Source organism: Macrobrachium rosenbergii, chromosome 56 (assembly GCF_040412425.1).
Source record: "Macrobrachium rosenbergii isolate ZJJX-2024 chromosome 56, ASM4041242v1, whole genome shotgun sequence".
Taxonomy (NCBI): domain Eukaryota; kingdom Metazoa; phylum Arthropoda; class Malacostraca; order Decapoda; family Palaemonidae; genus Macrobrachium; species Macrobrachium rosenbergii.
Genome location: NC_089796.1, coordinates 12,338,234 through 12,351,088, shown reverse-complemented (window position 1 = coordinate 12,351,088; position 12,855 = coordinate 12,338,234). Strand labels below are relative to the sequence as shown.

Below are 12,855 nucleotides of genomic sequence, written 5' to 3'. Positions count from 1 at the left end.
CAAATAACTTCCTTACTCTACCACTTTGATTCTGGCCATCACTGTGATTCAATGCAACAGGTACTATATTCTTAAGGTCTGCAGTAAGTTCACATACAGTCACAAGTGGTCACCTCTCAAAGTATTGACCAGAAACAGAGACCAATGAAGATGAGTTACTATAAAGTATTGTACTTTCTTCAGCTTGATATTGAAAGGATGAATCAAAGGCATTTCTGTAGTTCCAAAGGTGAGTTGTACAAAGAGTAATATAAGAAAATCACAGGGTGATAAAGCAGCCATATAATGTAGACACTCAAAAAAAAATGCAAAGATGGGTTGGGGTGGAATTACACAATCATCAAATCAGTTAGCATAGTGTGAGTTTTTACCTAATGTGTTGGCAACTGATCACTTTATGCATCAGTTGCCTACAAATTCTTTAAAACAGCCCAGTTAAACCTCTACCAGAATGTTAGGGCATATGGAATAAAAAGTTTTTTGTTTTGCAAAAAATACTGACAAATTCCTATACAGACTGACAGAAATAATCATAATCATACAGTACTGAACTTTTACTGGAAACTTACATTCACGTTCTTACAATAGTAACCATGCCTTATATATACCATATTATACTCGTATCTTCCAGCACTAAACATCATCAAACTTCAAAAGCAGTCTCATGTATTCTCTTACCTTCTTAAGTCTTTTACTATCAAGCAGCTCCATCCTTCGATGCAATTCCTTCTTCACATACATATGGGCAAACAAGAGCCCCGAGTCATGTTCAGACACAGCTTTCTTCTCGGAGTCAGCTCTAAGCAGACCTTCCACTATCTTACGGATAGTATTCTCTGCCTGAGAGCGTGATCAAAGAGTACACTGTTACAATGGAGAATCACCATTTAACAATAAATATCGGTATTATTTATTCCATAATGTAAGTACCTGTATTACATTCAACAAGTATTACTAACGGCCACAACTATATTAGTTACCACAGCTACGTTATGAATAAAATTTGTGTATAAGGCCGGTACAAACATTTTGGTTATTAAAACAAGAAGTTAAGGCCAAAGTGAAATGAAGTTGTTTTATGTATGAAGAAATGAAAGCAAATGGTGTAATCATTCCAAGTTGTATTTCTGAATACTGAATTTCTGAGACAAGTTATATTCAGTGAAGGTAATGCCACTTAATTGTAAAGCATTAGAGCCATCAAAGGGGTACTTAAATGCAATTTAGGCATCTTACAGCTAAAATAGGTAAATAAAACAAGGAAGCACACATATTCTGATCAACAAGGATGCCCCTTTCTTCATTTGCCTCTTGCAAAATGCTGCACTAGTTACCATTATAAAATCACTTGCACAGGTAATATTACTTAAGTGCAGGAGGTTGTGTTATTGAAAATTACAGCACTGGCAATTTCTTGACATTTGCTGCATATCTGAACCCAAAAATTTAGCTAGGAAAACAATACACAATCAAACACACAACAGGTAATCAAAGGTTCCAGCACAAAAGTTTTCCATTTTCTACATTCTGCAAAGGGTTAAAGCCTATCCTTTTTCTCTATTTGCTTTTTTATTCAGGCTTAACCCTGATAAGGGTATTTGATTAACAGGCACTTCAACCTCCACTGTTGAACTGTCATGATGGATGCATTGTGAATGTTCAATCTATATCAGAAATGCCATTACATCCCTAAAGAGTACACTTAAAAAATGAATATGAATAAATCTAATTACAATCTCATACTTACAAAAAAAAAATATTTGATATTACTCACCATGCTGAACCTCTCAGTAGCAACATCATGACTGTTTGACTTTATATACAGCTCTTTCAGTGTAGCTAGTCAATCTCCAGATCAAATAAGTATACAGAGCACCCAGCAGTTCTGCCTATGACCAATTCCTGTCAGAAGAAAAATACAGGAAATATTTTATACTTCAAAACAGTAATAAATCTACAATGGTACTTACAGAGAAACAATGAAAATATGAATATTTTAGAAAGAGAGTTTAAATATAAAGATAATATTCTTGGAAAATTCAACACATCAACAACATGATCTCTCTTAACGTGTTTGGCTAGGTGACTAACCCCCCAACTTTCGGGGTAAGAGAAGAAGAACTAGCATAAGTGTTCAATTTGTTTGTGCCATAATGTTCATGAGAAGGGAAGGAGGGAGGGCTCCAATCATGTAATTACTTGGTAAGTATATATAAAACTTTATCATAAAAATGTCATTTTTATATAAGTAACTTACCAAGCAATTATATTGCTGATTCCCACATTGACAGGTGGTGTGATGCATGAATAAATCTACCCCAAAACATTAATAATGGTAATTAATTTGAGAATAGAAAGGATTGCTAGCATTAAAAGTTGCCTTAGGTACTGCCTCTAATGGCACTCTCCTTATCGTACAGCGGCGCGGCGGTATAGCCGAGGCTCGCCTACTATATTAGTGGGTACCTTGTAGCAAGGATGATCCCAATTGCTGACAAAGGTAATAATGTTGCCCGTGCCCAGGGTGCAGTACAGAAAAAACGACAATGAAATAAATGTCACCTAATACCACAAAAAGTTAAAAACCACTGCCAAACTATGAAAGGATTGGAGGGTACTCTGGTACAATGTACCCCCAGGCTCCCTTAAAAAACTCAACAACCTCAAATCAAGGTGGAGAAAGAAAGGAAGGATTGCTTCCTATGCTTCTTCTCCCAACACCACCCCAGCCACCGAAAATGGACCCAAATTACTGCAATTATCGTAAACTGTTTCAATTTCCTTCAAATAATGAGTTGCAAAGACTGATTTACATTTCCAAAAAGTTGCTTGCAATATCGAGGAGAGACCAATTACGCTTGAACAACAACGAAGTGGCCACAGCCATAATTTCATGAGTTCTCCCTTTACACAATGGAAAAATCTCATCTTCAACAGAAGAATTGGCTTCTGAGGTGAGGTCTCTAAGGAAGAATGCCAGGGAATTCTTTGAAAATGGCCAAGGAGGATTCTTAACAGAACACCATAAGGCGTTTGAAGGACCATGAATCTTCTTTGGTCTGTGAAGATAAAACTTTAGAGCTCTCACACGACATAATATTCTCTCTTCCTCATTTGGGCCTACAATCTCAGACAAGCTTTTAATTGCAAAGGAACGAGGCCATGGATTGGAACTGGACTCTTCTTGGCTAGAAACCCCAAAGAGAAGGAATAGACAGCATTCTCTTGGGAAAAAACCCACTCTTTTATCTATTGCATGGACCTCACTGATTTGTTTTGCAGTTGCTAAAGTGACTAGAAATAGGGTCTTTCTAGTTAGATCTCTCAGGGAAATTGAATGCATAGGCTCAAATCAGGGACCGGACAACCATTTAAGGGTCACGTTCAGGTTCCACGGCACTACTGCTACCTCTTTCTGTCTCGTAGTATCAACGATCTAATTAGATCAGATAAATCCTGATTAGACGAAAGGTCCGCTTCCCTAAAACCCTTGATCGTCGAGGATGACAGGTTCCTGTTGGTCTTAAGATATGGTAGAAAGTTTGCTATTTCGGCTATAGATGTCTGAGAAGAAGACACTCTGCGCTTCCTGCACCATTCTCTAAAAATTGTCTACTTAGCCTGATATACTCTATCACAGGACTGTCACCTGCATTTGGCAATAACTTGTGGAGCTGATCTTGAAAACCCCTTCTTTCTAAGAAGTTTCCTGACAGTCTGTATCCTGTCAGGGCCTGAGTAAACAATTCCTGATGAAAATGTCAGAAGTGGGGTTATTTTAGCATAAGAGGTTTTTGTGGTAGTAGCTTCAGAAAGTCTGTGAGGTCGAGAAGACCCGGGAACCACTCCGTTGGCCAAAAGGGGGCCACTACAATTATTGACAGAATTTGGTGAGTCTGGAATTTGTTGATCACCTGTCTTATCATGCTGAAGGGGGGAAACGCATATAGGTGATTGTTTGACCAGTCCTGAAGCATGGCATCGGTTGCCCATGCTAAAGGATCCGAAACTGGCAAGCAAAGCAGAGGGAGACGATGGTTTCTGGAAGTTGTGAATAGGTCTATGACCAAAGTCCCTCACAACTTCCAAAGATCCGAGCAAACATGAGGATCCAGAGTCCATTCCGTGGGTAACACCTGTCTTCGGCGACTTAGCTCATCCGCCAGAATGTTGAGCTTCCCCTGAATGAAGTGAGTAAGAAGCTTGACTTGAAATTGCTCTGCCCAAAGCAGAAGATCCCTTGCCGTCTCGTAAAGGGAGAAAGAGTGTGTCCCCCCTTGGTTTTTGATATACGCCAAGGCAGTCACTGTCGGAGTGCACTGCGATTGTCTTGTTGTATACTTCTTTGAAAAACTGTAAACCCAGATGAACTGCCTTCAACTCCTTGACATTTATGTGCCAATTTCTTTGTTCTGGAGGCCAGGTCCCTGAAATTTCCTTGTCTCCCAATAGAGCTCCCCAGCGTAGGTTCGACGCATCTGAGAAGAAGTCTAGGTTGGGGTTCAACTGCAGGAGAGATTTCCCTTGTGACAACCTTCCTTCTAAGCTCCACCAGTGCAGATCCTCTTTTATCTCTGGAATTACTCGGAACATGAAAGTCTGGGTATTTTTTCCTGTTCCAACTGATTCTTAAGAAGAATTGGAGCAGTCTCGTATGAAGTCTGCCCAGGAGTACGAATTGTTCTATGGACAATAACGTCCCGAGAGGACTCATCCATTCGTTGGCGGAGCATTGGTCCAGAAGAAGAAATCTGTGCACTATCTTGAGGCAAGACTGTATTCTCTTCAGTGAGGGAAAACCTGAAAACTCAGTCTATTATTATTATTATCCCTAAATAAAGCATCCGTTGTGATGGAATCAACTGAGACTTCTGAACTTGATCATCAATCCCAACTCCTGGGCTAGGAGAAGAGTCTTTTGCAGGTCCTCCAAACATTTCCCTTTTGATTTGGTCCAAAAGTAGCCAATCATCCAAGTAAAGGGAGATCTTGATTCCCATCAGAAGGAGCCATTTCGCTAAGGGAGCGAGCACTCTGGTAAACACTTGAGCTGCTGTCGATAACCCGAAACTGGAACACTTTGTTCTATACATGAACCTTAGCAACTTCTTTGATTCCCGATGTACTGGGATGTGAAAGTATGCATCCTGCATGTCTATAGATGTCACCCAGTCTCCCTGGCGAATGGGTGACATGTCGGTTCGATTTGTCTCCATCTTGAACTTTGTCTTCTGAACGTAGACATTCAATGCGCTGACATCCAGGAAAAGCCTCCAGCCCCCTGAAGCTTTGGACACCACAAAAAGGCTATTGTAGAACCCCAGGGAGCCCATATTCTCTATTAATTCTATCGCCCCCTTCTTGAGAAGGGACAACACTACTTCTGAGAGGGCCAAAGACTTGTTCAAACCTTGGAGTATGCTGACAATATTATTGAAGAGCTGCTTAAAGGTGGCTTTTCTCTGAAGGAGATAAAGTAGCCTTCCCTCAGCATATTGACAATCCAGGGCTCTGCCCACCCTCTCTCCCATTTCCCCCAGAAGAGGAGCCTGGTTCCTACAAAAGTTCAGAGGACGAAATTCTCACTTACGAGAGGCAGAATGGGATGAAGATCTCTTCATAGCTCTGGAGACAAATCTGCTGGGCGAATGGGATCTAGAGAGGGATCTTTGTCTGCTGCCACAAAAGGGTCGAGTCTGCAGCTGGAAGACTGTCCTGGAGGTATCAGCGGGCACCTCCTTAGGTTGCCTAGAGGACTGGGCAAGAAGATCTTGTGTATTCTTCTTCTGAAGACGAAGAACTCTCCAGAACAGCAGCCTGCAGGAACAGGTGATGATGATCCAGCAGGGAAAACAGAAGGGCCATCTTCTGGGAGGAAGTCACTCCCCTAGAGGTGTAGGAACAACACAGTTCTCTCTTCTTTAAGAACTCCCTTTGTGTAAAGGGAAGCTAATTCCTGGGAACTGTCCCCGATTCCTTTATCGATACACGAGAGGACCCCCAGCAAGTCAGAGGCGTTATCTTCAGGAAAAGTAGGGCAGTCCTTAATCTTACAGGCAAGAGAGCCCACTGTCCAATCGAGAAAACACTTCGAATACCTTAAACAAGTTTTTAGAGCTCCGTTGAACTCAACATGATCTTGGCTGAAGCAAAGGTAGATCTACGAGAGGAATCGATCAACCTGGAGAAGTCCCCCTGGGAGGAGGCAGAAACTCCCAGAGAAGGAAAAGAAGGAGCTTCCCCTGTGGCATATGAGAGCTGTCTCCTCTTAGACAATCTAGAAGGAGGGAAGCTGAAAATGGCTCTACCCTGTTCCCTCTTCTCCATTAACCATCCCTCAATATCACTGAAGGCTTTCTTGGCAGAAGAAAAAAGCACTAACTTGGGTAGTCTCAAAGACTCAGAAGACTGTGATTCCCCAAGAAATGTTGGCGAGGCGATAAAGCAATTGGGGAAGGTAGCAAGAAGATATCTTAGCAGCAATGCATAAGCTGATGGATGAGCATCTTGAGCAATAACTTCTTCTTCCCTTGTCTGAGGATACAGGAGACAAAGCCAAGCCCGTAAGTTGACAAAGCCTTCTTCAACAGGCTCAAAATAACATTGAGCTTGCTCTGAATTGGGTCCACCAAGGAGAGCGCTTGCTTGCTAGAAGAGGGTAAAGCCTGAGGCACGGAAGTTTGAGACACAGAAGAATGCCCAACTGCTCAGGGAACAATAACAGCCGAAGGAGTCAAAGTGTCGGCAGCAGAAGCATGGTGACGCTGTCGCGCCAACGGGAGGTTGGGCGCCAAAGGAAGCTCGGGCGCCACTGGGCGCTTCATCTTAGTTGGCAATCCATGAATCAGAGTGGACGGGCAAGATGGGCGCTCAGACGCTCTGTGATGCTCTAGAGAGGACGGGCGCTCTGACACAGCAGCATGAGAAGGAGCCAATGAGCACCAAGATGATTTCAGGTGCTCGGAAGAAACCGGACATTTGGCAGTTAAGGGAGCTTCCAACACTGCAGGGCACTCTGGAGCCAGAGGAGTCTAGGGTGCAAGAGGATGCTCTGAAGAAGAAGCCTTAGATCTTAGATGAAGAGCACTTACGAGAAGCAGGATACTTGGAAACCGCTCTCTGACTCTCTACCAAGGGAGGAACAGAAGGAAAACATTCCGGACTGTCCCGATGACTGCAAGACGGGAGAGAACTGCAAACAGGTTCCTTGAATTTCTTACACGGTACCGGAGGAGAATGAGACGCATCACCCGCACACCTTTTCAAAGGGCATGATTCATCCACAAAATGCCATTATAGCAGGAAAACAAAATGCCATTATAGCAGGAGAACTGGGTAAGGGATCAACAGAATTAACAGGAACATCAATCTCAAATTCAGCATTATCAATACTGTATCATGATCAACAGGAGATCCCTGACTAGCTAAAGATTTACTAATCCATCTGGCTGTTGCTTTTTTTCTTTTTATCTCTAGCCAGTTCGTTTAAATGAGATCTTAAAGTCTTCCACGTCTTAATGTCCCAGTCTACACGTTCACTATGTTGTAAGTCTTCTGAAAAATTTGTCCCCTACAATCCGTGCAGACAGAATGTGAATCGTATGATTCCTTAGTCAAACGCGTACCGTATTGCACCCTTTGCTGCAATACCTAAAGCTAGTCAAACGTGAGTCTGACATTTGGAAAAAACAAGTCAACTAAAGTCACAATCAGTAAATAAGGAAAGTCGTTATAAAGAGAATCAGAATAAAGGTAAAAAAACAGAGTCTAACTCTATCTAATAATGCCAAAAGGCTATCAAAGCAAGAATACTTCACCAAGTACAATGAGAAATTGATGGGAAAGATGAATTCCAAAATCAGAGCCGCTGCTAAAACTGGTGTACAGCCATTAGCCGGCAGAAACAAACTGAATACTTTTGCTAGTTGTTCCTCTCTTACCCCGAAAGTGGGCAGGGTTAGTTAGTGACCTAGCCAAACAAAATAGTACAACCTGCGAATTTCAAAATTTTTAGCTGCTGGTTGATAGAACCTATACCAATGTAATTACTTCATAAGTTACTTATATAAAAAACAAGAAACATTTTATATTTCAAAACAGTAATAAATTTACAACAGTACTTATAAAGAGACAATGAAAATACGAATATTTTAGAAAGAGAGTTTAAATATAAAGCTAATATTCTTGGAAAATTCAACACAAAACAATGCATGATCTCTTAATTTTTACATCTTTCATCACAAATAAATAAAAAATTTAAAATGTAATTTGCATTCTTCCTAGGTATACACACTGGAGCATTTACGTAGTAGAAATCATCAGCACAAGCTGGAATCTAGTTTTTGAAACTTGGAAACAAAACCAACTCATGGTTAGTGGGGGTTGGGGGCTGAGTAAGGAGAATGCCCCTCACTCAACTCCAATCACCAAGTGGTTTTTTTCCCTCAACCTCAGGGACAAGTAGTGTGGTTGAGGTGGGAACTGCAAAATAAAGGCTCAGGCTTTACGCTTAGGAAAGACACAAATCAAGTTGAAAATTTGACTTTTGTCCCAATGAAAATGCAAACCATTGTTATTCACAAAAGAAATTCACTCCTTGAGTGGGATGTCATCTCTGTTGACTGACATGAAGTTGAGCAACCCACTTGAAAATACCATGGTCCTGACAACTGCCAACAAGGAATGCAATGACTCTTGTAATCTCCTACTCAGTCTATCATAATGATGACAGAGCATAGGATCCCACGCCTGAGTGACGGCAGGGAGCCTTACTCACGTAAGGTAGATCAGGGAACCATGTAACTCCTAATCAGGGTCTACAAGTCGGAAGGTAACCATTCTGGCAAACTGGTGGGTTCAGGAATAGCTCTACCTTGCCCTACTTCCCTTGTTAAAAGGGAAAAGTGGAGGGATATGAACTCCAAGTTTTTTATTTTTTAACTCACAATGAGACTGTTGAATGACAAGTGCAACTTTAAAAAAAAATAAAAATCTGCTGCAGTTGCAAACAGTTGACAGATAACTGCCAGACATTCAATGGAGAAAAAAAACTCGATTTAGCCTATTCAATACATTACACAGGCTAATAGGGATCAGTGGGTTTTTGTTTATGGACCTTTGTTTACCATCAAATTCTCAAGTTGACTGCAATTAATGCACAGAAATAAAAGGATAAAAATATGTGCCACAAACTAGAGCCTCTTGGTCTCACTGTTAAGGCAACCAAGGGAAGCATAGGCTACTCAATGGGCAGGTACTTGGTAGCAAGCCGCAGCCCTGAGTACAGTAAGCTTTTTAATCCTGTAGAAATGTAAAACTTACTCATGCCAAAAAAAAAGCTGTAACCCAATGAACTTATGCAAATGACCGTCAATAAGATGGTAAAGTTTACTTTACACCATTATCACACTTTGGACTTGAAAATATCATTGGTAATTCTATATATTAGCTCCACGCCTGTTTTTACCTTTTCAACTGGTTTTTTCTACACTTTTAGGGTTTCTGATACTGGTGGTGCATCTGTTAGTTGTCGGCCAAATGTAATGTCCCTTCGCCGTGTTTAGTACTGGCCCGGGGGAGGGGCTGGGTACCCATACGTTAACATGTTATTGCACTTGCCGGACGGGATATGAACCGTTAGAAACAGACGTACCCGTGCTCTGTCTTGTGAAGATCGTGTATGGAAACCCCTTGTTGGATGGACTTTCGGGGTTAATTACAGGTTAATTACACTTGAGCGCCAGGTAAATTCATAATTAGCAACCAAAAAACTATACAAATAGTTAAGTTAGAAGGAAATCGCCGCTGCGGAGCTACTACATAGTTCTACCATATCATTTTCCTATGCCTTAATGTGTGCTTTAAAAGTTTCTGACAGTTTTCGTTCACTAAACTTTTCTATATCACCAGCACCATTCCCATGAGAGACAAGTTCAGTACTAGCCCCGATGGAGCGAATGGTTAAGGAGACATAAGATCATGGCATAAACACTCCAATATATATACCAAATAACAGCTGAGTAAAATAAGGTAAAACTGACGACCACCACTGAGGCCTGGTTCCCACTGGTTCCCACTGGTTGGTGACCGTTATATTTACTGCCTTTTCCTAATGTTTTTGTTTGTGTGTGTGCCTTTATACAATGCAATGCTTAACCTTACAGCGTAGCCTAATAGCCCGCCGTAGCCTAGTTTAAGTTACTGTTGCATCAAGGATAGGATTAGCCTGAGCTACCGTTAACAGCCTGAAAAGCCACTTAATGGTACGTTAATCACTAAATTGGCTGAAATTAAAGAATATTAACCAAATACCGAAACTTGCCATGAGCTATCCTTAGTTAGGGGCTACGCCAGTGGAAGAAGACACTCACCTTGATTCAGCCTGTAGCTTAAGCTACCTTAATTATATATATGGTAGATCTAAATACATTATAATCCACGAGCAAGAACAAGAAAACTGTATGCATAAGCTTCGAACATTAATAAACGTCAGTTTATCGCCGAAAATATCCTGGTATGCGAAAATGAGGTTCGACACTTGTCAACAGCACCGACTTCAATGTTTACCTTTGTGGGCTTAACCACACCCACGGTCACTCAACGCACTCAAATCAAAACAACTCAAAACGCTCGTCTGGATGCCAACTCAAATTTTTCTTTAACTTAATAAATACCAATGGGTGAATGTCCAGAAGAACTCCGCATGCATAAAGTACCAAAATTAAAAGTAAAATGTAATATTTTTCATATTTAAAGCGTTTTAGACCACTTCTTATGAGGAGGAAACACCACAATTTTGCCATATTAGCTATGGAGGGGTTGGGGACAGGTATTGTCTAACCTTATAAGTCAAAAATCGAAAAATCATTCGATGGGGAACTAGTTTTTCTGAGAAACATTACACTTTCCGAAACATTACAGTAAAAACTCATTTTCGAACTAACTCCAGTAAGATTTCGAGGATGCTGATTAGATAATCATTAATATCTCGGATATGGTGAGTCTCCTCAAAAGTGTTCAGAGACAAAGTTTTATTATTTTATATTGTGAAAATTATAGTGTGACCTATTTTCTTATATCTCACCGCGGAGTTGTTCTGGACATTGACCTACCAATGTTACAACCCGTTCACTGCCCATGCACTGAGAGATGCAAAACTGATGAATGACTGTGAAGAAATAAACAGAAGAGGTATTCGACTACTCTACTTTTGGCATTATGCTTGATAAGCAATAATCGTCGCGGTCTAAAATAAATTGTTTTCCTCTTCTGCAACTTGTGGATATCTAGTCTCACTCGGAACTTTTAAACATATTATTTCACATACATCACATGTTAAACGGAAGCACAATTCGCGTTTTATCATGCATTAATTCGCATGTGCAATAAACTTGCAGTGTCGAATAACATGGCAATTAGCGCACAACGACGCACGTTTTCTTTGATGGTGACGTCAAGCAAGCTGTTGAGTCATGTGCTCAGCACATCTAGAACAGTGGTTCTTAAACTTTTTTGCCTTGCACCCCCCTCTGCATTATGCATAGACCCCAAGCCCCCCAACCCCTGAAATTTTTGCCAACTATAATCTACAAACAATATGTTGTCTATTTGTATGTTATTATACTTATCATAACAATAAAAGACCATTCATAAACAAGATTTGAAATTAAAATTGACTTATATTTTGAATTTTTGGCATGTTTTGAGATGATGATTAGAAAATATATGGAAGCGGTGATAACGTTTTTGGCAATTTTGTAAGTAACATCACAAATTACAAAATTAACTGGCACCATCTGGCAACTCTGTTTGCGCCCCCTTGGAAGCTTCTGGCGCCCCCCTAGGGGCGCGCTCCCCAGTTTAAGAATCACTGATCTAGAATTACGACAGTTCCACCTCAGTATTATGGATATTCATTAACGATATTGAAGTCAAAGTGTTATAACACAATCACACAGCCATTGATGACAATATTCATCCTTTTCAGATGTTGCAGTTATTCTCTCAACTGCAAGTTTCAGCCTAATTACTATTTTCTCCACACTAAAATAATGATTGAAACAATTACAACTTCAGGTTCTGATTTTGTGAAAATTGCCTCCATATCGCAAACTTCTGAACCTTAACGTAAGTTGGAAGTGACAAATACCAGCTGAACCTGTATTACGAGTGCATTCTTACGGAACATACCGCAAAGGTCATCAGCATTCAAAAGCATGCAAGATTTCACGAAAGTGCATGTCTTGTATAATAACATACAACAGCAGGCCAACAAAACTAAATGTTACAAAGATTATTCGTTTTTCGGAATTCATATTTGAAACGTCACTTACTTGGAGGATAAAACTAGAAGAACTCAATTTAGACACGATGACCTTGCAAAGTATGAGTTAGCAATTTGTTGGCTGACGCGCCATATTTAGTCAGAAATCAAACTAAAAGCATATTATTTTTGTCTGGACTGCGCTCAAGGAGGAGGGTATGGCTATTTTAACTTCTGAAACATCACGAATATGCCCTGCCTGCCAGTCTTTTTAACTAGGCCGTTGGACGGCTTAGCAAGGCAAGCCCAGTGATGCACATGTGTTGAAAAACATTGAACAGAGTATCTGTTTTATAAAAGCAAGATTATATACATTGTAAGGGGTTTGAAAAAATCAGCCATGTTTATTTTAAATAGAATTGTAATGTGGGCCTATAGAGAATAAAATTTTGGAAAACTGGCCTACCACATTTAGTGTGGCAAAAGAAAGTATTAAACATTAAATGTTAAACAGGCATATAGTTTTCCAGTTTTTGAACTGAAGAAAGAAATATTCCCATGGCTTCACAAAGTGTTTCTTTTTGGTGATGTAA

At 40.4% G+C, this 12,855-nt stretch overlaps 1 protein-coding gene across 4 annotated transcripts in view; it reads right to left on the bottom strand.

Annotated features, from left to right (window-relative positions):
• LOC136836262 (uncharacterized) overlaps nt 1-10,678 on the bottom strand; it is a 30,778-nt gene extending 20,100 nt beyond the window's left edge. For 2 of the 4 annotated variants that reach the window (XM_067100273.1, XM_067100275.1), the window contains exons 1-3: nt 10,567-10,678; nt 1,775-1,902; nt 679-840 (exon numbers count right to left, since the gene is read on the bottom strand). In XM_067100273.1, the coding sequence (XP_066956374.1) occupies nt 679-840; nt 1,775-1,777 (165 nt within the window). In that variant the 5' untranslated portion in view covers nt 1,778-1,902; nt 10,567-10,678. Of the gene's footprint in view, nt 1-678; nt 841-1,774; nt 1,903-10,370 lie in introns of all 4 variants that reach the window. The other 2 variants (XM_067100274.1, XM_067100272.1) reach the window with 2 other exon arrangements.
• Nucleotides 10,679-12,855: the final 2,177 nt, after the last annotated feature.